Source organism: Lithobates pipiens, unplaced genomic scaffold, assembly GCF_037356315.1.
Source record: "Lithobates pipiens isolate NorthernLeopardFrog02 unplaced genomic scaffold, aLitPip1_a1.2 Scaffold_1, whole genome shotgun sequence".
Lineage (NCBI taxonomy): Eukaryota > Metazoa > Chordata > Amphibia > Anura > Ranidae > Lithobates > Lithobates pipiens.
This window is the reverse complement of record NW_027507685.1, coordinates 240,745,488-240,771,614: the sequence shown is the minus strand read 5'-3', so window position 1 is coordinate 240,771,614 and position 26,127 is coordinate 240,745,488. Positions and strand designations below refer to the sequence as shown.

At 44.5% G+C, this 26,127-nt stretch overlaps 1 protein-coding gene across 3 annotated transcripts in view; it reads right to left on the bottom strand.

Moving 5' to 3' along the window:
• The window catches only part of SH3BP5L (SH3 binding domain protein 5 like), a 31,750-nt gene extending 5,921 nt beyond the window's left edge, over nucleotides 1-25,829 (bottom strand). The window contains exons 1-6 of one of the 3 annotated variants that reach the window (XM_077484767.1): nucleotides 21,807-21,985; nucleotides 15,549-15,938; nucleotides 13,466-13,687; nucleotides 1,934-1,996; nucleotides 1,723-1,851; nucleotides 65-226 (exon numbers count right to left, since the gene is read on the bottom strand). In XM_077484767.1, the coding sequence (XP_077340893.1) occupies nucleotides 65-226; nucleotides 1,723-1,851; nucleotides 1,934-1,996; nucleotides 13,466-13,651 (540 nt within the window). In that variant the 5' untranslated portion in view covers nucleotides 13,652-13,687; nucleotides 15,549-15,938; nucleotides 21,807-21,985. Of the gene's footprint in view, nucleotides 1-64; nucleotides 227-1,722; nucleotides 1,852-1,933; nucleotides 1,997-13,465; nucleotides 13,688-15,548; nucleotides 15,939-21,806; nucleotides 21,986-25,806 lie in introns of those variants that run through there. The other 2 variants (XM_077484768.1, XM_077484765.1) reach the window with 2 other exon arrangements.
• Nucleotides 25,830-26,127: the final 298 nt, after the last annotated feature.

The following is a 26,127-nucleotide window of genomic DNA, read 5'->3' as shown; positions in this document are numbered from 1 at the left end:
CCCAGCCGGATGCCAACATCAGGAGGCTACCCTTGAGGGCTAGTACTGCCCGCCCTTCTCTTACTTTGCAGGTAGCGTGGTTCAGCATTTCTTGCCACGTTGGGTCCAGTCTGTTCTTGTCAGCAGTGACACCCTGTTCAGCCACAAACACCATTTCCCGGGCAGCAGCGTGCATGCTGACCGCCCTCTCGTACCGCAGGGCAGCGCTGTGAGTGTCCTGCTGAGCCTAATAGGAAGAAAAGAAATCAAAATGAAATCTTCATACATACATAAATGCCCGGTCATATTCTAATTGTAAAACTACACTACACACCAAAAGTATTGGGACACCTGCCTTTACACACACGAACTTTAATGGCATCCCAGTCTTAGGCCATAGGGTTCAATATTGAGTTGGCCCACCCTTTGCAGCTATAAAAGCTTCAACTCTTCTTGGAAGGCCGTCCACAAGGTTTAGGAGATGTGTCTATGGGAATGTTTGACCATTCTTCCAGAAGAGCATTTGTGAGGTCAGGCACTGATGTTGGTAGAGAAAGCCTGGCTTGCAGTCTCCACTCTAATTCATCCCAAAGGTGTTCTATCGTGTTTAAGTCAGGACTCTGTGCAGGCCAGACACGTTCCTCCACCCCAAACTCACTCATCCATGTCTTTATGGACCTTGCTCTGTGCATTGGTCCAAATTATTTGGTGGAGGGGGGATTATGGCGTGGGGTTATTTTTCAGGGGTTGGGCTTGGTCATTGTTTGCTGTATATCTGATACAAGTACGAGGGACATTTTGTAGTATCTGGATGGGTAACCATACTATTAAAGCATTTCTGTGGATGGTGTGTATGTGGACCCTGTGTATGTATATATATATATATATATATATATATATATATATATATATATATATATATATATATATATATATATATATATATATATATATATATATATATACACACATATACATATGGACCCTGTGTATATATATATATATATATATATATATATATATATATATGTGGACCCTGTGTGTGTATATATATATATATATATATATATATATATATATATATATATATATATATATATATATATATATATATATATATATATATATATATATATATATATGTGGACCCTGTGTATATATATATGTGGACCCTGTGTGTATATATATATATATATATATATATATATATATATATATATATGTGGACCCTGTGTGTGTGTATATATATATATATATATATATATATATATATATATATATATATATATATATATATATAGACCCTGTGTATATATATATATATATGTGGACCCTGTGTATATATATATATATATATATATATATATATGTGGACCCTGTGTATATATATATGTGGACCCTGTGTATATATATATATGTGGACCCTGTGTATATATATATGTGGACCCTGTGTATATATATATGTGGACCCTGTGTATATATATATGTGGACCCTGTGTATATATATGTGGACCCTGTGTATATATATGTGGACCCTGTGTATATATGTGGACCCTGTGTATATATGTGGACCCTGTGTATATATGTGGACCCTGTGTATTTGGATGTTATTCGCCACATCATTCGTTATTATCAGCCTGTCATGCAATTAAGATTTAAGATCAGCTCTCATCCCTACAAATAAGGATCATGAAATATTTATCTGTAGAGCTGACAGTGCAAAGATCAGCAGACAAATCTTACCTCCTTGGCCAGTCTTCTGGCTTCATAGTAGGGTCTGGCTTTCTCAATGCAAGCTCCCAGCTGAGTGGCCAGAGAATTCAAGCGCCTGGCGGACTCGGTGAGAATTCGGCGGTAGGCGGTGCGGGCATCCTGCAGGGGGCAGTATAATACATGTGAATTTTTATGGCCGGAGCACCTGGACACAATTACAGAGAAGGGGCACAACACTCACATCCAACTGCAGCTCCAGCTGGTTGATCTCCTCGCTGGCCTGGTTCAGACGCTCCAATTCTTCCTGGGGAGACGGCACAACGACAAATGTCACAATGCAGTAAATGCACCAAAACGTAGAGAGAGACGGGGGTGAAAAATAACCGAACGTCACATAGAAATATGGGTGATTTTATTACAAGGATTGGTCACATCTGTGCGTCTTAAAGAAAGCCACCATTCCCAACACCCGTCCTTCATACTGGATTAATAGCAGTGCCAAGGAACTGCATTTCTGTTTATCCAGTTCTAACATTTATACAGCTCTGTCACACAACACAGCCCAGTCCGGCAGGGCAGGAGACTTGATTTTTCTCAGCTACAGTTAAGCAACACTTATAGGTCTTGGCCCTCCCCCAGCCTGTGACTGGACAGTGAAATGAGAAGCAGCAGTCATGAGCCAATTTCTCACTCTGCTCTCCCCTCCCAGCAGTATGTCCCCTGTGAGCATATGAACACTGCAACAAAACTGACTGGCTCCTTGTGCTGCTTCTCCCTCTCCCAGTATAAGGAAATTGGCTCAAATCAAGTCAATTACAGGTCCTCACAGGTCTTGCACTTAGAGGGTTAGGGAGGGGAGGAACGGCGCCCCATCACTGGCGTCAGTGGGAGGAACGGCGCCCCATCACTGGCGTCAGTGGGAGGAACGGCGCCCCATCACTGGCGTCAGTGGGAGGAACGGCGCCCCATCACTGGCGTCAGTGGGAGGAACGGCGCCCCATCACTGGCGTCAGTGGGAGGAACGGCGCCCCATCACTGGCGTCAGTGGGAGGAACGGCGCCCCATCACTGGCGTCAGTGGGAGGAACGGCGCCCCATCACTGGCGTCAGTGGGAGGAACGGCGCCCCATTGTTCCATTGTTTTTGTAAGTGAATGAAATAATGCTGGATACAAAAACAAGCAAAGGGCCGCATTCGGCCCCTGGGCAGCAGTTTGGAGAACACTGCCCTACACCTTTGGGTAATAAATTTTCATGATTCACACAGCCTGGGCTCTGAAAACTGATGCTCTCTCTCATTCCCTAGGGACACAGGGATGAATCAGATCATTTCAATTGGCCAGAATGGTCACATGCTGACCAATTAGAGCTACTGTGATCCATCCCAGCGTCCCCAGGGAAAGAAGAGGAAGCGCATTGCGGTTTTCAGACCCAGAGAGGTAAGTGCAGCGGGGACAGGGTGTTTGTGGGGGTGCGGGGGGAGGGTATAGGAACTTAGTTCACCTTTTAATAATTTTTCTAAAAAGGTGAACTTACACTTTAAAATGGCAGCAGCAGCAGGAAGTTTTATCTGACATGCTGATTGTCACCCAATCACTTCCAGACACCCCAGGAACATTGTCCCACCCATCCCCCATATTTCCCAGGCCCTGCGCTTCCATCCACCCCCCATATTTCCCAGGCCCCACGCTTCCATCCACCCCCCATATTTCCCAGGCCCTGCGCTTCCATCCACCCCCCATATTTCCCAGGCTCTGCGCTCCCATCCACCCCCCCCCCCATATTTCCCAGGCCCTGCGCTCCCATCACCAATGCAGATAGGATCCGAACAAAGGTTTCAAGAAAATGCAACATCAGATGAAGATATAAAAGTGTGTGCCCCCCATAATGTCTGTGTGAAATCGCCTCTGTTACTTATTTTCTATATCTATATATTGCAGGATATTATTCTGTGCTTTGCAAAGTATGATAAACCATTGAGAAGAGTCAGTGCCCAGTCTATGGGGTATATCACACTCACAGCATCTCATATATACAGTTGTGCTCATAAGTTTACATACCCTGGGAGAATTTAATGATTTCTTGCCCATTTTTCTGAGGAAAAGAATGATAACACAAAAACGTTTCACTCATGGTTAGTGTTTTGCTGAAGCCATTTATTATCAATCAACTGTGTTTACTCTTTTTAAATCATGACGACAACAGAAACTACCCAAAAGACCCTGATCAAAAGTTTACATACCCTGGTGATTTTGGCCTGATAACATGCACACAAGTTGACACAAAGGGGTTTGAATTGCTATTAAAAGGTCACCATCTTCACCTGTGATCTGTTTGCTTGTAATTAGTGTGTGTGTATAAAAAGGTCAATGCCTTTCTGGACTCCTGACAGACCCTTGCATTTTTTCATCCAGTGCTGCACCATTTCTGGATTCTGAGTCACGAGGAAGGAAAATTGTCAAAGGATCTGTGGGAAAAGGTAGTTGGACTGTATAAAACAGGAAAGGAATATAAAAAGATATCCAAGGAATTAAAAATGCCAATTAGCAGTGTTCAAACTCTAATCAAGAAGTGGAAAATGAGGCGTTCTGTTGATACCAAACCAAACCACGGTCAGGTAGACCAACTAAAATTTCAGCCACAACAGCCAGGAAAATTGTTTGGGATGCAAAGAAAACCCCACAAATAACTTCAGGTAAGATACAGGACTCTCTGAAAACATGTGGTGTGGCTTTTTCAAGATGCACAATAAGGCGGCACTTGAAGAAAGATGGGCTGCATGGTCGAGTCACCAGAAGAAAGCCATTACTACACAAATGGTACAAAGTATCCTGCTTACAATACGCCAATCAGCACAGAGACAAGCCTCAAACCTTCTGCCACAAAGTCATTTGGAGTGATGAGACCAAAATTTAGCTTTTTGGCCACAACCATAAACACTACATTTGGAGAGGAGTCAACAAGGCCTATGATGAAAGGTCCACCATCCCTACTGTGAAACACGGAGGTGGATCGTTGACGTTTTGGGGATGTGTGAGCTACAGAAGGCACAGGAAAGTTGGTCAAAATTGATGGCAAGATGAATGCAGTATGTGATCAAAAAATACTGGAGGAACGTTTGTATTCATCAGCCAGGAAGCTGCACATGGGACGTACTTGGACATTCCACCATGACAATGATCCATAACACAAGGCCAAGTCCACCTGTCATTGGCTACAGCAGAATAAAGTGAAGGTTCTGGAGTGGCCATCTCAGTCTCCTGACCTCAATATCATTGAGCCCCTCTGGGGAAATCTCAAACGTGCCATTCATGCAAAACAGCCCAAGAATTTACAGGAACTGGAGGCTTTGTGCCAAGAGGAATGGGCAGCTTTACCATCTGAGAAGATAAAGAGCCTCATCCACAAATACCACAAAAGACTTCAAGCTGTCATTGATGTTAAAGGGGACAATACACGGTATTAAGAACTGGGGTATGTAAACTTTTGATCAGGGTCATTTTGGTAGTTTCTGTTGCCATTATGATTTAAAAAGAGTAAAACACAGCTGATTGATAATAAATGGCTTCAGCCAAACACTAACCATGAGTGAAAGAAATGTGTTTGTGTTATTATTCATATTCTCTGAAAAATTGCCAAGAAATCATAAATTCTGCCAGGGTATGTAAACTTATGAGCACAACTGTATACACAGACTGGGGCCTGTGTGGTCAGATACTGGTTAGCATATTAATATATTTTTGGGTTGTGGGAGGAAACCGATGCGAATGCGGAGAGCAAACTCAATGCAGATCGTGTCCCTCATGGGAACTGAATTCGGAACCCAGAGCTGCAAGACGAGAATGCTAATCACATAATCACAGCTACTGAGAATGTGAAGAATGACAATGACTGCACTGACAGCGCAGGGGAACGATGACATGCCCTGTAGCTATAGGGCAGAGCGCTCCTCGTTAGACTCCTTCAATAGACATGATGTCATAGCAAGGTTAACCACTACAGCCCCGGACCAATAAACACCTTAAGGACCAGAGGTCTTTTTCCAATTTCGCACTGCGCTGCTTTAACTGGTAATTGCGCGGTCATGCAATATTGCACCCAAACGAAATTTGCGTCCTTTTCTTCCCACAAATAGAGCTTTCTTTTGATGGTATTTGATTGCCTCTGCGATTTTTATTTTTTTCGATATAAATGGAAAAAGAGCGAAAATTTTGAAAAAAAAAAAAAAAAGATATTTTCTTCTTTTTGTTATAAGAAAAATCGAATAAACTACATTTTAGTCATACATTGAGGGCAAAATTTATTCAGCCACATGTCTTTAGTAAAAAAAATGTCAATAAGCATATATTTTTAGGTTTGCGCAAAAGTTATAGCGTCTACAAACTAGAGTACATTTTCTGGAATTTACACAGCTTTTAATTTATGACTGCCGATCTCATTTCTTGAGGTGCTAAAATGGCAGGGCAGTACAAACCCCCCCCAAATGACCCCATTTTGGAAAGTAGACACCCCAAGGAAATTGCTGATGGGTATGTTGAGCCAATTGAATATTTATTTTTTTTGTCCTAAGGGATTGAATAATGACAAAAAAAAAAAATTTTACAAAAAGTTGTCACTAAATGATATATTGCTCACACATGCCATGGTTATATGTGGAATTGCACCCCAAAATATATTCCTCTACTTCTCCTGAGTACGGGGATACCACATGTGTGGGACTTTTTGGGAGTCTAGTCGCGCACGGCACCCCGAAAACCAATCACCACCTTCAGGATTTCTAAGGGTGCAAATTTTTGATTTCCCTCACTACCTATCACAGTTTCGAAGGCCACAAAATGCCAAAATAGCACAAAACCCCCAAAATGACCCCATTTTGGAAAGTAGACACCCCAAGCTATTTACTGAGAGGCATGTTGAGTCCATGGAATATTTTATATTTTGCCACAAGTTGCGGGAATATTACAAACTTTTTTTTTTTGCACAAAGTTGTCACTAAATGATATATTGCTCACACATGCTATGGGCATATGTGAAATGATACCCCAAAATACATTCTGCTGCTTCTCCTGAGTACGGGGATACCACATGTGTGGGACTTTTTGGGAGCCTAGCCGCGTACGGGACCCCGAAATCCAAGCACCGCCTTCAGGATTTCTAAGGGCATACATTTTTTATTTTACTCCTCACTACCTATCAGTTTTGAAGGCCATAAAATGCCAAGATGGCACAAAACCCCCCCAAATGACCCCATTTTGGAAAGTAGACACCCCAAGCTATTTGCTGAGGGCCATGTTGAGACCATTGAATATTTTTTTTTTTTTTTTTGTCCCAAGGGATTGAATAATGACAAAAAATAAAAAAAAAATTTTTTTTACAAAAAGTTGTCACTAAATGATATATTGCTCACACATGCTATGGGCATAAGTCAAATTACACCCCAAAATAAATTCTGCTGCTTCTCCCGAGTACGGGGATACCACATGTGGGGGACTTTTTGGGAGCCTAGCCGCGTACGGGACTCCGAAAACCAAGCACTGCCTTCCGGATTTAAATATAAAATGCTACCAAAAAAACTGTTAGCGATCGCAGGGATCAGGCCTGACTCTGCGATCGCTGCAGTTATGCGTTTAGTGTTTTGTAAGTGACAGTGATCGATCGATACTGCACTTGGGTGGGCTGGGCAGAGGGGCAAAACGCAGGTGCCAGCAGGTATCTGGGCTGATCCCGCTAACAATGCGTTTTTTTGGAACCCTGAACTGCTGGGGACGCTAGTATAGATCTGATCAGATTCTATACCACTACAGGGAGGTTTATGCTTTGCGAGTGGGTGTTAGCGGTACTGGCACTAACCTAGCGCTGCCTGGGGCGACGCAGACCCTGACCCTAAAACCTAATTGATATCACCCGCCGGGTGATCAGGGGGTTAAACCTTTATTGGGTAATAAATGGTGGGTGCCCTGATGCTATAAAAAGCAAACTAACCAGAGTCACCCATAACACTTATACGGTGATCAGTGGTGAAAGGGTTAACTAGGGGCAATCAGGGGGTTCAAATTTTTATTAGGTAGTATATGGGGGTCCCTGGCGCTATATAAAAACCTGACGGGGAACCTAAATAACTAACTGGCTAACCAGCGTCACCAGTGACACTTATACTGTGATCGCTGGTGAAAGGGTTAACTAGGGGCAATCAGGGGGTTAAAACCATTATTGGGTAGTATATGGGGGTGCCTAACGCTATAAAAACCTGGCGGTGAACCTAAAAAAATAACTAGCTACATAACGACACTAATGCAGCGATCAGAAAAACGATCGCTTAGTGACACTGGCAAAAGGGGGTGAAAGGGTTAACTAGGGGCAATCAGGGGGTTAAAACCATTATTGGGTAGTATATCGGGGTACCTAGCGCTATAAAAATCTGGCGGTGAACCTAAAAAAAAAAAAAAACTAGCTACCTAGCGACACTGATGCAGCGATCAGAAAAATGATCGCTTGGTGACACTGGCAAAAGGGGGTGAAAGGGTTAACTAGGGGCAATCAGGGGGTTAAAACCATTATTGGGTAGTATATAGGGGTACCTAGCGCTATAAAAACCTGGCGGTGAACCTAAAAAAATAACTAGCTACCTAGCGACACTAATGCAGCGATCAGAAAAATGATCGCTTAGTGACAGTGGCAAAAGGGGGTGAAAGGGTTAACTCTAGGGGCAATCAGGGGGTTCAATCTTTATTGGGGGGTGATAGGGGGCTACCCTGGACCTAACACTAACTGCCCTGACAGTTTTAACTGTTACAACTGACACTGAATGCATTGATCAGTAAAGAAATGATCAATGCAATCAGTGACACTGACTGGGGGGGGGGGGGGGGGGGGTTTGTGTGCCTGTGTGTACCTACATGTCAGTGTAGTGTTGGTGCACACTTACTTTTAGTCTTCTCCTCGTAGTCCGGTCAAAAAGACCGCCCCGAGGAGAATGACATCACTTCCTCCTTCCTGTGCAAACAATACACAGTGAGAGGAAGTTCGTCATTGGCCAGGAGCGATCCAGAGGGGGTGGCCAGAAACCAACGGCCATCCCCTCATCACGGATCGCTTCTGGAGCGAACCGGACCGCCGTATCCAGCGGGAGGGTGTCCGATCGGACCCCCCACCCGCTGGAAGGCAGGCACGTACATCTACGTGCTTGTGCCTGCCTGTGCCATTGTGATGACGTATAATGGCAATACGGCGGTCCTTAAGTGGTTAAAGACACAGCCCATCTTTCTGACTATGTTTCTTGTTACATCCATATTTAGGGTGTAATATGAACTATAGTCACATTTATCAACCCCCCCCCCCCCCCCCACACACACACTTATCTGAATTGTGGGGTGCTTCTGCTTGCAGAATCCAGTGTTTTTTTTTTTTTTTTTTACTTGGGGCCCAGGTGCATCATCCCTTCACAGAGATCTGTAATTGGGAATACTCCTCTGGCAGAAGGACTCCGTTCTAGTCCCTTGATTACCATCTCCAGTCCCATAACAGAAGCTCTGTATGGAACTGGAGCGAAGGGAAGAACCTGTAGGAGTCTTTGCACTGCACTTGCGATGCTCTGCAGAGTCCAGTGCAAAAATGTAATCCTTCCCACATAGGAGTACAGCAGCAGAGCGTCTCTCCTGTGCTGGAACATGTATCTAGTACTTGATTCAGCAGAACTGGGCAGGGGGGGGGGGGGGGGGGGGGGCGCGTGCAGGCTGTGCACCGACTCTGCTGTGATTAGACACAGCACAAGCCAATCAGGGGGTGAAGGCCAATGATTGACTGCTGGCATCCGCTGATAGGCGAAGGGGATGACAGGATTGTAAACAATGCAGAGCTCTATGTAAATAAGGCAGAACGCTGTTCTGTCACTAGTGAGGGCTTGGATCCTGTGCAGGAACAAAGATCCATGCCTTTCCCCTAGTAAAAACACCACCCACACACTACACAGACACTGGTTAGGAATATAGTTAACCCTTTGATTGCCCCTGATGTTAACCCCTTCCCAGTCAGTGTCATTAGTATAGTGACAGTGTATAGTATTAGCACTGATCACTGTTTTAGTGTCACTGGTTCGACAAAGTGTCTACATAGTTTTGTATTATTGGGACTGTACTTATATCTCACAGAAGAGTTGCAGCTTGAACAATTTTATATTGTTTTATTAGCGTGTGTTTTTTTTTATTATTTCTTTTCTACCTTTAACCACTTGCCTACCGGAAACTTTCACCCGCTTCCTGCCCAGGCCAATTTTCGGCTTTCAGCGCTGTCACACTTTGAATGCAAATTGCGCGGTCATGCAAAATTGCACCCAAATTAATTTGAAATAACCACTGGGTTTTTTATTTTTTAGAAAAAAAATAAACCTTTTATTTTTAGTTTCCGTTATAAAATGTTCCAAATAAGTAATTTTTCTTCTTCACTGATGAGGCTGCATCGATTGACACTGATAATCAGAGCCCCGATCATCAGTGCCAATGTGCCCTGTAACAGGAAAGCCAGTTATTAGCTCTCCTTTCCTCAGACAGCGCTGAGAAAAGGAAATGACAATAACCGCCATTGGTTTACATATAAGGAGTTGTGATTGGACACAGCTGATCACACGGCGAAGAGCCACTGTGATTGGCCCATTACCTCGATCTGTGGTCAGCTGTGTCCTTTGGATCACAGAGCGCCGCGGGGCAGGGTGTCAATAGACGCCCTCCCAGAAAAGTGCGACTGCGGTGGAGCCGTCATTGGGCTATAGTGTGGTCGGCAAGAGGTTAGAATCAATGTAAAGCAGGGATATGCAATTAGCGGACCTCCAGCTGTTGCAAAACTACAAGTCCCATCATGTCTCTGCCTCTGGGTGTCATGCTTGTGGCTGTCAGGGTCTTGCTATTCCACATGGGACTTGCAGTTCTGCAACAGTTGGAGTTCCGCCAATTGCATATCCCTGATATAAAGGCTCAAGGTTTTTACATTCATACATGAAGCTCCTGAGCCCCATCTTGATCCAGTGATGTCCATGAAATCAGCGAGACTCTGGGGTCTCTCCCTCCTCATTGGCTGAGATAGCAGCTGGAGGCACTGGCTCCCGCTACTGTCAATCACAGGCAGTGAGCCACTTAGAAAAAAAAGCAAGGGCGAGGCTGAGCTGCGCTGTGTCTGAATGCAGACAGAGCAGTGGCTCGGGAACAAGCCTGCTCAGGTGCCCCCATAGCAAGCTGCTTCATAGGGGGGGCACTCAGCAGGTGGGAAGGGCCAGGGGCGCTGGCAGTGGACCCTAGAAGAGGAGGATCGGGGCTGCTCTGTGCAATTCCATTACACAGAGCAGGTAAGTATGACATATCGGTTTTTAATATCACTGTGATAAGGAATAGCCTCCCTCCAGTAATACCTTCCACTCAATTTATTCACCACTATATATGATCCTACATGGAAAGGATCACAGTGAGGAGCGCATTTTACAGAGGGCCCTTGGTGCCGTGCAGCTTCCACATATATCTGCAAATGTTGTGCAAATTGTTGGACAGTGTAATTTGTGTTTTTATTGCATTCTAGCTGGTAAGAAAACTTTTGTTTGTTCCGTGACAAGGACAACCGATGAAGGACCCCACTGTATGTAAACACAAGAGGTGAGAAGGATCAGGACTATAGTGACTGCGGCTTTAGAGACGAAACCAGGAGGGGGGTCTTTCTTTATCCACTCGCTGACAATCAACAAATTGGTACATTGCTTGACTTCAAGGGGTTGTACCAGGAGGATACCTGCAGCTGCAGGCAACATCCCAATACTGTTTTTTTTTTGTTTTTTTAGAGTCAGTGGTCAGCTGACTTGTAAGAGCAATCAGCTCGCTCGGGCTCTCCTGTCCCACGGGAGACGTAAGCAACCAGCTGACACATCAGACAGCTTGCCGGACGCCCTGTACAAAGCCGCGATCGGCTCTGATTGGGTCTCCATAGCGGTAACCTGGAATTGATGAGCTGACATCACTTCCAGATTACCCGGATGTCTTCGGGGCCATTTTAAAAAAAAATCAAAAGCATTTAAAAACGCAGATCTTGGCCTTTTGAATGCTTATAAGTGCAAAGGGGGGGGGGGGGGGGATTTGGGGTCTTTTTGACCCCAGATCTCTTCATAAAGAGTATCTGTCACTTGCCGATTACTGTCAGAAGGGATGTTTACATTCCTTGTGACAGCAATAAAAGTGAGCAAAAAAAAAAATAGTCCCCGTCCCACCGCGCACATGCAAAGGTGAACGCATGCATCAGTCTTGCATCAGCGATTGTCCCACACATGTGAGGTAAAGCCGCAAACATATCATGGACAGCATTTCTATGTAGATCTCCTCTGTAAATCTAAAGTGGTACCCTGTAAAGGCTTTTAAAAATGTCACCTATGGATAGTAAAATGTACATAGTTTGCAACCATAGCACAGGTGTGCACAGTTTTAAAGCGTGACATGTTTGGTATCTTTTTACTTGTGGACATCATCTTTTATATTTTTTCAAAAATATTGGGTTATGCATTGGGGGTTGTTATTTTGCATTAAAAAAAATAAAAAAGTGTATTTTTCCCAATTGCATTTGAAAAAACTGCGCAAATTCTGTGCGACATCAAAAAAAAAAAAATTTTAATTATATATATATATATATATATATATATATATATATATATATATATATATATATATATATATATATATATATATATATATATATATATATATATATATATATATATATATATATATATATATATATATATATATATATATATATTATATTGTCTCTTTAACAACCCGGCCACTGCATATATATACGGCCAGGTGGGCACTTCCTCCTGAGTACCTCAGGAGGGGGATCGCGCATCTCCTTAAGACAGGAGGGCTCTGTGATTGGCCCTCCTGATAACATGATGGCTTGGGGGGGGGGGGGGTTACCTGGCGCATGCCTGCCGTGTACAGGGTGACCGCGGACTCCATGTCTGCCGGTCTTCCGGCGATCATGTCATGGAGCCACAGGACAGGGAGATGCCCAAACAAGGCATGAATGGGGGAAGATTCCTATGTAAATGGATCATGTACAGTGATCGCTGTCATGCAAGTTGTAGCCCATCCCCCCCACAGTTAATATCGCTCTCTAGGACACACTTAACCCCTTCATCGTCCCCTAGTGTTTAACACCTTCCCTGCCAGTGTCATTTACACAGTAATCAGCGCATTTTTATAGCACTGACCGCTGTATAAATGACAATGGTCTCAAAATAGTGTCAATAGTGTCGCCGCCATTACTTAAAAAAAAATGTATTAATTAATAATAAAAATGCCATATAAAAACGATCCCCTATTTAGTTTGCGCAAAAGTTATAGCATCTACAAATCAATATACGGTTATTGCGTTTTATTTTACCAAAAAATTTAGAAAAATACATATTGGCCTAAACTGAGGAAAAAAATAACTGGGGCGGGGGGGGAATATTAGAGCATAAAGTAAAAAATATTGCATTTTTTCCCAAATTGTCGCTCTTTTTTTGTTTATAGTGCATAAAATAAAAATCACAGAGGTGATCAAATACCACCAAACGAAAGCTCTATTGGGGGGGGGGGGGGGGGGGGGGGGGAATTAAGGCGTCAATTCTGTTTGGGTGCAATATCACACAACCGCGCAATTGTCAGTTAAATCAACGCAGTGCCGAGTTGCAGAAAGAGCTCTGGTCAGGAAGAGGGTAAAATCTTCCGGGGCTGAAGCGGTTAAAGAACACAAATATAATACCTGTATTCGAGGATCCAGCTCTTCCTCTAACTCGCCTTCATCCTTCTTTCCATTGCTGAGGTCTTCAGCCGGCTTCTTCATCTCATTGCCACCGTCTCCCTCCAGCTCTCGGTGGCCAGTTGGGTGGTCCTCGGCTCCTGGAGTCGGAAGCCTCTCCTCACACGGGGGCCCCTCCCTGACCTCCATGATGGGACAGCTCAGAAGTGCATGGTTTCTTCAGCACTGCGGAACACAGAAAACAATACATAGGAAGTCGGATACAGAAATCTCCTACTGGGCACATGCAAACAGAACTCCACACAAAAAGATTCATTTTACATTTTTTTTTATTTTTTTAGCACTGATCACTGCATTTGTGTAACTTGCGTCCGGGGCGGACAGCCTATGTGCAGTTACAAGCACCAATCTCCCTGTATACCTTGTAATAAAGCTTCTCCTCCTCTCCCTCCGGCGGCTTTCAGCTGTTTTATCAAAAGGTATACAGGGAGATCGATGCTTGAAACTGCCCGCCCCGATCATCCCGACTGCCCTGTGTCCTCCCGTGGCTCCCAGGTCCTCTGCCAGCTCCGGTCCCCCTCCGTGCTCCTCCGGTCTCCCCCGTGTTCTCTTGCGGCTCCCCGGGTACTCCCTTTAGGTCCTCCATCGGCTCCCCAGGTTCTCCTTCAGGTCCTCTGCCGGCTCCCTGGGTTTGTTCTGGTCCCCCCTCTGTGCTCCTCCTGCCCCCCCCCCCCCCCCCGATCTGTCAGGATGGAGAGCAGAGGAAGGAGCTGGAAAATCTGTAATTTACCAGATCCTTCCCTTTTTGACTCTGTCCATTCGTAACTGAGCACTGTAAACCGTGTTTACAATCTCCGAGTTTATGAATGGCTGTCTCCTCTCCCTTCATCTCCAGTGCAGCTGAGGCAGGAGAGAAAGGGACTGGGGAATCTGTGTCCTCAGTCCCTGTCTCAAAGGGGAGATGTCAGGGGCCTGCTTAGATATCTCCTCAAAGCCCAACAGGGCTGATAAAAAAAATAAAGAAAGAATTGCAATTAAAAAAAAATATCTAAATAATTTAGAAGGTTAAAGCTCCCCTCCCTCTCACCCACTTATATTAGGAGGAGGGCCAGGAGGGGTAGAGGAAGTAGAGAGGAGGGATAATAGATGAATGGAAAGACAAGAAATAGGATGGCTGTTTTTTTTTATTGTGCTGTGGGAAGGGTAGAGGAGAGAAAGAATACTCTTACCCACATTGATTACTTTATATTTGTCTCTTTCAATATTGTGGTCCTCCTCTTCCTGCTTGTAACAATTTTTTTTTTTTTTTTTTATGAAATAAGATTAAAAAAAAAATTCTAAAAATAAAAACACTGACATGCCCTCACACAAAAATGAGGCATTATAAAAAAAAAAAATACTAACACAGTCCACCCCTCATCAGTGCTACATATTAGTGCCACTGTCACGGGGAAAAAATTTGTTTTTATATATATATATATATATATATATATATATATAAAAAATGTATTACATACATATATACACACACTTGAAAAAAGTATCGGTACTGGTACCCTGTCTTAAAAAAGTAGTATCAGTGCAACCCTAGCACAAACCAATCAAGATACGCTTATTGAGAGTTCTTTTTTCACTAAAAACCTACATTTATGAAGAAATTAGATTTTTTTTTTTTTATTGGATATATTTTATAGCAGAAACTATAAAATATATTTTTTTTTTCCCCAAAAATTGTTGGTCATTTTTTGTTTATAGCGCAAAGAAAAAAAAAAATGCAGAGGTGATAAAATATCAGCAAAAGAAAGCTATTGATGGGGGGGGGGGGGGGGGGGACATCAATTTTGCTTGTGTACAGTGTCGCACGACCACGCAATTGTCAGTTAAAGTAACGCAGTGCCGTGTCACAAAAAATGAAAAAATGGCCTGGTCAGGAAGGGAGTAAATCTCCAAGGAGGTCTACATAAAAAGTATTTTTTTTCCCCAAAAAGTTCTATAATGCCAAAGAAAACATATTTTTACAAAAACATCCTCTTATGTGATCTACAACTTCACATCAGTATCCCTCGGGTGACTAGAGGAGGCTTACCATAATATTCTGACCGCTTATTACTGAGCGACTCATTACAAGGCTTTTTCCAATAGTCTCATCTGTGGTACGTCTTCCAGGGACACGCCTTCTATCCTCCAGCGGGAGATTTTAACCCCCCCCCTCTCCACTTCTTTAGCTCCACTGTGGTTTTTTTTTTTTGGTTTGTTTTTTTATATTATAATCTTCATAGGGCGTCCACCTTCTGCGATACCCCAACCAGACGCTGGCGCCGGGCAGGTGAACATGTGACAAACCTTCCAGCACTGAACACATCTGAAGGTACGAGTGTCTGAGCCACAAGATTATTAAAAGAAAACCGCTTACACCTGCCGGATTATCACCCGTCCTTAACCCCTTCCATACCGGACCAATTCTGGCATTCCTCTCCTACAGTTAAAAATATGAAATTTTTTGATAAAAAATTACTCAGGACACCGCTCCCCCCCCCCCCAAAAAAAATTATATATATATATATATATATATATATATATATATATATATATATATATATATATACACACACACACACACACACACTTTTTTTTTTTATAAGCAGAGTCCCTAGGGAATAAAATGGCGATTGTTGCTATTTTTCTATGTCATGCTGTTTTTCAAACGTAATTTTGTTTTTTTAAACCTTTATAAATAAAAATAAATAAATAAAACACACACACACAATAAAATAAATTTACATTTTTCTTGTATAAATGTGAAAGATATGTTTTAAAAAATAGCGCACACTCGTGAAATGGCGCCAAACTTACCGTATATACTCGAGTATAGGCCGACCCGAATATAAGCCGAGGCCCCCAATTTACCCCCAAAAAAACTGGCAAACTTATTGACTCGTGTATAAGCCGAGGGTGAGACATGCCTGTCCATCCCTGTGTGTGTGTCCGTCCATCCCTGTGTGTCCGTCCATCCCTGTGTGTCCGTCCATCCCTGTGTGTCCGTCCATCCATCCCTGTGTGTGTGTGTGTCCATCCATCCATCCATCCATCCCTGTGTGTGTGTGTCTCCATCCATCCATCCATCCATCCCTGTGTGTGTGTGTCTCCATCCATCCATCCATCCCTGTGTGTGTGTGTGTGTATCCATCCCTGTGTGTGTGTGTGTCTCCATCCATCCATGTGTGTGTGTGTGTGTGTGTGTGTGTGTGTGTGTGTGTGTGTGTGTGTGTGTGTGTGTGTGTGTGTGTGTCCAGCCTACCTGTGTCCCGAGCCTTTGTCCCGAGCCTCCGTCCCGTGTCGTGCCTTGCCTTCGTCCCGTCCCGTCCCGTGCCGTGCCGTGCCGTGCCTTGCCTTGCCTCCGTCCCGTGCCCTCTTCGTCGGCGGCCATTGTAAAATTCAAAAGCCGCGCCTCCTCCTTCGCCTGTGATAGGCGGAACACTGAATTTCCCAGCAGCCTGTGTTCCGCCTATCACGGACGTCGTATCATCCTCGTCCGTAGTACGAGGATGATACGACGTCCGTGATAGGCGGAACACAGGCTGCTGGGAAATTCAGTGTTCCGCCTATCACAGGCGAAGGCGGAGCCGGAGGCGCGGCTTTTGAATCATAGAATGGCCGCTGTCTGTCTGCTCGACACGCTGATCGAGCGGGCAGACAGCGATGACTCGAGTATAAGCCGAGGGGGGCACTTTCAGCCTCAAAAAAGAGGCTGAAAATCTCGGCTTATACTCGAGTATATACGGTACTTTAAAAATATACACATTACCGGTTTAGAATTAAGCCTCGTACACGCCATCAGATTTTCCACAGACAAAGCACCGGACTTTTGTCTGAAGGGCGTTGGCCAGGAACTTGTCTTGTAAAGAAAAATGGCATACAACTGTCGGCCAACAAACACGAACGTAGTGAGGTACTACGTGAAATTGAAGCTCTTGAGCGCCACCCTTTGGGCTCCTTCTACTAATGTCGTGTATAGTGAGCATTGATTCCAAGCATGTGTGCTTGTACTTATATACTATTAGAGGAGATATACTGTATATACTATTAGAGGAGATATACTGTATATACTATTAGAGGAGATATACTATTAGAAGAGATATACTGTATATACTATTATAAAACTTCTCGGTCAAAAAAAAATTCAGACAGTTTATGTGGTTTTCGTTCAGAAATTACATTAATCTTAAAAACAGAATGTAAAAAGCAATAGAAGATTTCAAACAACATTCTTTCATTCAGCGAATGTACAAAGATTTTTCTTCTGAATATTCTGATCTGAACCTGGATCGGTGTGGTCAGCATAAGGCTCGGTACACACCTACGCAGTTTGCTTTTGATCTGTTTCTGCAGTGCTTTTTGCTGTGCGTTATTGATTTTTGCGCACGTGATTTTGGGTGATTTGCATTTTTTTAATGCTTTTTTTTTGTCCAATTTATTGTTGGGCAGATTAAAAAACACAAATTGTTGCAAAAACGCACTACACGCTTTCCTGCAGGTTCTCCATTGAAGTCTATTGAACCAAAAAAAAAAAAAAATCACAGTTTTGCATTGAAAAAAGTCCCTGACCCTTTCCAGATAAAAAAAAAAAAAAAAAAAAAAAAAGCACAGATGTGAACATGTCCCATAGGAAACCATGTAAATGAACTGTAGCGCGTTTCTGCAAAAAGTGCCAAAAAAACGCAAAGGTGTGGACCCGGCCTAAGGCTGGGTTCACACCATAGCGATGCGGGAACGCCGCGAATCTGCGGCGTTTTCCCGCATCGCATGCCTCCCGCCGGCAGTTCACACTGCCCTATGCGGACTGCTGGGAGTGTCAATGAAATGTTAATGACACCCCCAGATCCGTCCGCATATCGCAGTGCGATCTGCACACTCGCACAGGAATCGGATCGCATGGTGTGAACACCCATGCGATCCGATTCTGCTGCGGACCAAAAAAAGGGTCCCGTGCGAGTTTGCGGCGGGTGCGATGCGAATTCAGCCATACTATCTGTATGGCTGAACTCGCATCACTACAGAGATCAGATGTGATTTGCACTGCAGTGCGGTGCGAATCACATCCGGATCTCCCCCCCGCAGCGGTGTGAACCGGACCTAAGGCGTGAAAAAAAAACATGAGCTCGGGCGTGTTATTTGTATATACCGTATTTATCAGCATATAACACGCACCTTCACTTTAAGAGGGAAGTTTCAGGAAAAACTTAAATTTTAAATAAAGAGCTGTGAAGCAAAATATGGATCAGTGCCCATCTGCAGCCTCACAAGTGCCCATCAGCAGAGCCCACTATTGCCAGGAATGCAGCCTCACCAGTGCCCACCAGTACAACCTCATCAATGCACAGATTACCAGTGCCACCTGATCAACGCCCTGTTATGAGCGTCCATCAGTACAGCTTATCAGCATCGCCTCATAAATGCCCTTGTTATCAGCGCCCATCAGTACAGCTTATCAGCGCCACCTTATCAATGCCAATCAGTACATGCCACATCAATGCGCTGGTTATCAGTGCCCACAAGCACAGCTGCTATCAGTGTCACCTAATCAATGCCCTGGTTATCAGTGCCATGATTATCAGTGCTGACTCATCAGTACAGTTTATCACTGCAGCCTCACCAGTGCCCACCAGTACAACCTCATCAATGCCCCGATTACCAGTGCCCACCATTACAGCTTATCAGTGCCACCTAATCAATGCGGTGATTATCAGTGCTGCCTCATCAGTGGCCAATACAGATCATCAGCGCCCATCAGTACAGCTCATTAGTGCCTTATTACCATGGCAGCCTCATCAGCGCCCATCAGTACAGCTCATTAGTGCCTTATTACCATGGCAGCCTCATCAGCGCCCATCAGTGAAGAATAAAAATTACCCATTTGCAAAATATTGGAACAAAGAAAAATATTTTTTCCCCCCCAAAATATTCATTTTCTTTTTTTATTTAGCAAAAAATTAAAATCCCAGTTGTAATTAAATACCACCAAAAGAAAAATGATAAAACTGTCATAAGGGTACAGTTATGCCCGACCGTGCAATTGTCATTCAAAGTGCAGCAGCGCTGAAAATGGGAAGGGGTGAATTTTATTTTATTTTTTTAAAGTCAGCAGCTACAAATACTGCAGCGGTCCAGGGCACCCACAATGTCCTCACCCAAAGGCGACTTGTCCCTCGGCTCTTGGGTGGAGGCGCCACCCAACTTCGGTAAGGGAATCAGGAAGCGATGCCTTGTGGCTTCACTTCCTGGTTCCCTACTGCGCATGCGCGACAGACGCTGCAAAATGCCACTGGTCCCTGCTGTCCTCTGGGACCTGTGTGTCTCCCAGAAGACAGCCGGGGGACGGAGAAGGTGTCGGAAGTGGTGTTGATACCCGCAGATGGCTTGGGCAATCTATGCCCGGTAGTGGGAGCAAAATACCTGTATTAGACAGGCATCTACTCCCCCCCCTCCCCCCTGAAAGGTGCCAAAATGTGACAACGGAGGGGGGAGGAGGATTCCGAAAAAGTGGAAGTTCCATTTTTGGGTGCAACTCCGCTTTAAAGAGGACGTATTATACAATAAAACGTATTATTTTTTTTTATATGTAGATAAAAAAATGAAGACAACCGCTTCCAAACCAGCCGCCGCAGTATCATTGCGGAAGGCTGGCTCCCCTTACTGTACGTGATCTCGGGGGATCCGGATAACAGGCGAGCGCGCCCGCTGCATATCGGGGGGGTGCCGATGCTCATGGCCGACGGCAACGAGCGATCGTGACCAGGAGACACAGAACAAGGACGAGTCTGTAAACACCAACTTCCCTGTTCTGACCGCAGTTACAGATCGAGTGTTCCTATTAGCTAGGAACCACGACTCATCATTTCTTGTAGTCAGTCCCCTCCCCCTTCAGTTAGAAACACCTCCCGGGGAACACAGTTAACCCCTTGATCGCCCCCTAGTGTTAACCCCTTCCCTGTCAGTGACCTTTTTACAGTAATCAATGCATTGCACTGATCACTGTATTAACGCCAATGGTTCCAAAAAAACATGTGTCAAAACTGTCCGATGTTTCCGCCATAATATCGCAGTCACGATAAAAATCACAGATCGCTATAAATCCCCCATTTTGTAGACACTATAAAACTTTTGTGCAAACCAATCAATATACGCATATTAAGTTTTTTTTTTTTTTTTTTAACCAAAAATAGAAGAATACGTCCTAAACCGAGGCAAAATTGTCGCTTTTTTTTGTTTATAGCGCAAAAAATAAAAAACGCTGAGGTGATCAAATACCACCAAAAGAAAGCTCTATTTGTGGGGAAAAAAGGACGTCAATTTTGTTTGGGTCTAACGTCGCACGATCGCGCAATTGTCAGTTAAAGCGACACAGTGCCGAATCGCAAAAAGGGCTCTGGTCAGGAAGGGGGTAAAATCTTCCAGGGCTGATGTGGTTAAACACTGGTCCCAAAAAAAAAAAGGAAAAGAAAAGAGAGTGTTGACCCCATAAGCTTTCAATGGGAGTGCCTAAAATACAGGAATGTTTTTGAATTATTTTTGTGTAGTAATTAGCAAAGAACGATAAAAAAAATAAAAATAAATAAAAGCTCGGGTCAGCAATGTGCGCAAAAACAAAAAAAAAAAGGGAGGAAGAAGGAGACGCTCTGCTCCGGTGTAACTGAGGCCTCTCGGGGCGTTTCACTGGAAGACGTCCGCTGACAAAGTGCGTTTCGGGGCCCTTTCACACCACTTGCGCGTGTTTTCCTGCCCCCTGCGGACGCACACAAGCGACATCTATTTTTAATGGCGCCTCCACACATCTAGCAGGTACGTTTGCTGCCTCCCACCCTCCCCCACACATGGTAGCGCCGTACAATGCGGTTTGATGAAACGTGATTTTAAGGTTCGGCCCCGTCGTAATTTTGTGCGTTGCCGCGCCTTGGGCCACCCATTGAAATGAATGGGCTGTTGGGAACACACGCGCTTTTTACGGTGTGAACTGGTCCTTGTGCCAAGAGCTGCGTCGAAGAATCCCAAACACACGTAATTGCCTCATAACGCAGACATTGAGATGTGTTCACATTGATTTCTATCCAAAGCACGATCTCTGCAGGATCCGATCGATGGGGCGCAAGAATGAGCGCCCCCCCGGTGACAGGTCTACCTTATTGTTGTCACCCTGAATCCCCCTTCCCCACCCTGGAGGGGGGGGACTACAACTCCCAGCCAGCTCACACAGAAGGGCACACTGAGCCATACTGTCCCCTGTCAGGCATGCACTGGTACCACCCCACCCAGTATCCAGGTCACATGACCACGCCCTGCCACCCACCTGTGTGTCTCCTTATGGCATGACTGACGGGACCTCCTGAGTGACGTCACCCGGCCCACAGTGACGTCACCCGAAGCCCCCCCCAGCCTCGCCGCCGCCTGTTTGTTGCCGTTGTCCTGTTGCCTGGATCTAGGCAGCGCCTGCCGGCCCCGGAAGCGGAAAGACGGAGTCAGGGGAGGGGGGCGCGGTCTGTGTTCCATCACATTCTACATATTTGACGGCCATCTTGGTACACCCCAATTTGAAGATACCAAACCGCGTCACTTCCGGTGCGGCTCCGTCAATGGAACAGCTGACGGCGGGGGGCTTTACTGCGCCGCTTCACTGCTATTTACTGCGCATGCGCCGCTTCACTGCTATTAACGGCGCATGCGCCAGAGCTAATCGCACTCCACAAACATGTACTGTCGCAAGCTGGCGGAGAACTGGTTAGGACATCAGCAGCAGCCCCGCCCACCCCGCATCGCGCATGCGCAAAGTATTTGTTTTGGGTCGTCAACATTTATGGACTCAAGCGGGCGGCCAGAGGCGGAGACTTGCTGGGAGGGAGACATTGGAGAGGGGGCGTGCCCCACGTGCATATCGCTGTGTCCAAGCACATTCTTATTGGTGGCTTTCTAATATGATCGGCAGCACCACGCCCAGCAGTAGAATGTGCAGTGTATCTATCCAATCACCTCAATGCAGCGCACGTACACGCAGGGGCGTAACTAGAAATCACAGGTCCCATAGTAAAATGGTGTATGAGCGCCTCCCCCTGCAACCAGCCGCCCCCCCCCCCATGTGTTTAATGGGCACAGTGGCTGCGTATTGACGTGCACAGCAAATTATTTACAGGGTAAGGCCGAGGTTCATCACAGCAAAGCAATTCTTCCCAGAACCGCTTAGCTCCCGCGCATGCGCTGCTAATAGTAGTGGAGTGGCGCATGCGCGGTAAAGCCCCGCGGGCAGCTGTTTCAATGACAGAGCCGCACCAGAAGTGGCGCGGTTTGGTTTCTGCATGAGTGGCAGCAATTTTTACTGCACCGCAGCAGTGTCATATTTTGCTCCCCATCGTAGAATGCTCCAGAAGTGACGCTGCGGCCAAAGATTTCACACTGCGCGTGCTCGATGCGTTTCAAACACTGGCGCTGTGCGTTTCCCGGAGGATCTTCGGCGTTTTAATTCAGTGAAACCGTCAGGTAATGTCATGGAAGTGACGTGAATCTTTAGACGGAGGGGAGAGAGAGAGCGGGTAACCGTGGCACGGGGAGGGGATGACCTCCACTACGTGCATTACCTCCGTGTTATGTGGAGATATATATATATATATATGTTGAGGGTGTATATTGGGGGAGGCATGTGAATATATATGGGGAATGGTGTGTGTATATATATATATATATATATATATATATATATATATATACACACATACATACATACACCATCCCCCCATATATATTCACATCCCTCCCCCCAACATACCATACCCCCATATATATTCACATCCACCCCAGTATACCATACCCCATATATAGTCACATCCCTCCCTCCCATATATATTCACATCACCCCAATATACCATCCCCCATATATATTCTCATCCCTCCCCCCCAGTATACCATCCCCCCATATATATTCACACCCCCCAATATACCATCCCTCCATATATATTCACATCCCCCAGTATACCATACCCCATATATATTCACATCCCTCCCCCCCCAGTATATATTCACATCACCCCAATATACCATCCCCCCATATATATATATATATATATATATTCTCATCCCTCCCCCCCAGTATACCATCCCCCCATATATATTCTCATCCCTCCCCCCCACTATACCATCCCCCCATATATATTCTCATCCCTCCCCCCCACTATACCATCCCCCCATATATATTCTCATCCCTCCCCCCCAATATACGATCCCCCCATATATATTCTCATCTCTCCCCCCCACTATACCATCCCCCCATATATATTCTCATCCCTCCCCCCCAATATACCATCCCCCCATATATATTCTCATCCCTACCCCCCAGTATACCATCCCCCATATATATTCACATCTCCCCCCCCAGTATATATTCACCCCCCCAATATACCATCCCCCATATATATTCACATCTCCCCCCCAGTATATATTCACCCCCCCAATATACCATCCCTCCATATATATTCACATCCCTCCTCCGCAGTATACCATCCCCCATATATATTCACATCCCTCCCACAATATACCATCCCCCCATATATATTCACATCCCCCCCCAGTATACCATCCCCCATATATATTCACATCCCTCCCTTAATGGAACTGCATCCTAGCGGCATACAAAGGGAAGGACATTTGTCTATCCTAATAGAAAAGTCATCAGTGAAGAATTCATGTGGCAGCCAGGTCATCAACATGAATCACGGTTCTTGATTTCCAGAGTCTGTATGTCTAATGCTGCGTACACACGATCAGACTATCCAGCGGACTTACCACCGGAAAGTCCACCAAATTTCCGAACGAGCAGACCTGCCCACACACCGGACTTTTCTTCCGTACTTTTGAAATGAACAGACTCGCCCACACACGGAGGAAAAAGTGTGTCACCGCTTGTAAAAGAGCTGGAAGAAGGCGCGGAGGCCCGGCAAGAAGAACCGAAGAGGGGGACAAGACCCCCAAAGTCGGAAGAAGACCATATATCCCTATTTACAGGGATCTCCTTGCCAGGCTTCAGTATGTTCATGGGACCGGCCCAGTGCTCCGGGTATGGGAGATAACTGGCTTTCCCCTTTGAAGACACCAACATTTAGTCTCTTTATCAGACTCTTTTTTGCTGCCCTGCCTACCTTCAGCTAGCAAGTCCCACCGGCACATCTGTCACACGCTGTTTTGTCTGCAATTTTTTAATGTTAACGTATGAAACATTGAAAACCATTTTCACCTTTTACTACTATATGAATTCCTCCTCTCTTCGCACCCTTGAATAAGGAATCCCAAAACGCGTTGGGTGTAAGGAGGCTCCATCATACATGTGGTTTATATGGTGATATTAACCCACTGTGCTCAGTCAATCATTGTTTCATTTCTATATTTGTTATGTTAAATTTGAATAAATATTTTTCTATTTTCATACTACTTTGATATTGTTCTATACAAATTTTTGTTGCCTATAAAGTCCATCTAGGCTAGGGGAAAAACCCTTTCTTTTCACTTTGAACTTTGAATGTGGCACATAAGCACTGTCTCTGCCAGTCACTTTCTCTTTCTCCACGCACACAGAGAGAGACAGACACACACACACACACAGACACACACAGAGACATATACACACACACCGAGAGAGACATACACACACAGACACACACAAACACACACAAACACACACAGAGATACACAGAGATACACACAGAGACACACACACACAGAGACATATACACACAGACACACACAAACACACACACAGAGATACACACATACACACACACACACACACACAGAGACAAACAGACACACAGAGCGACACATACACACACACACACACACAGACACACAGAGCGACACATACACACAGACATACACACAGACATACACACACAGACAGAGACACAGACACACATACACAGACACACACAGAGAGAGACACAGACACACAGAGAGACACACAGACACACACAGAGACTGATACATAAAAACAAAAAACACAACTTAGACGGTGTTCATATTTATAATTTACAGATAACCCAATTATACAATTCATGAACCTTCAGATTTTGAATGAAGTTTAGAATTTTGCTAAGATCTGCCTTAGAAAATGCATTTTTTTCTTAACAAATCTTCAAAATTCCTATTGTTATCTTAAGTGTTGCGGCTTGTGTAATGAGAGCCATAGAAAAATATAATCAGCAGTATTAATAAAAATAAAAAAAGGGATAGAAGTATATATACATAACAATTGTAAATAATAATGTGCAAAAAAGTAAAGAAAGCTAAATCAAATTTTATAGAATAAATACCACTAAGATTCAGTGTACGTCAAGGTTAACTGGGCAGATCCAAACATCTTCTATTGGAAACATCGTCTGAGGAATAGGTGTAAAGCAAAGTTAAGAAATGTAGAAAAAAATTTGTGTATATATATATATTATATATATATATATATATATATATATATATATATATATATATATATTTTGTTATTATAGATATTTTACACCCACCAATCAATGGATAATTATAGGTGTAAAAATTTACCAACCTTTCCAAGTCTGTGGAATTCTCCTTTAAAGCGGAGGTCCACCCTAAAATAGACCTCCGCTCATCGGAATCCCCCCCCC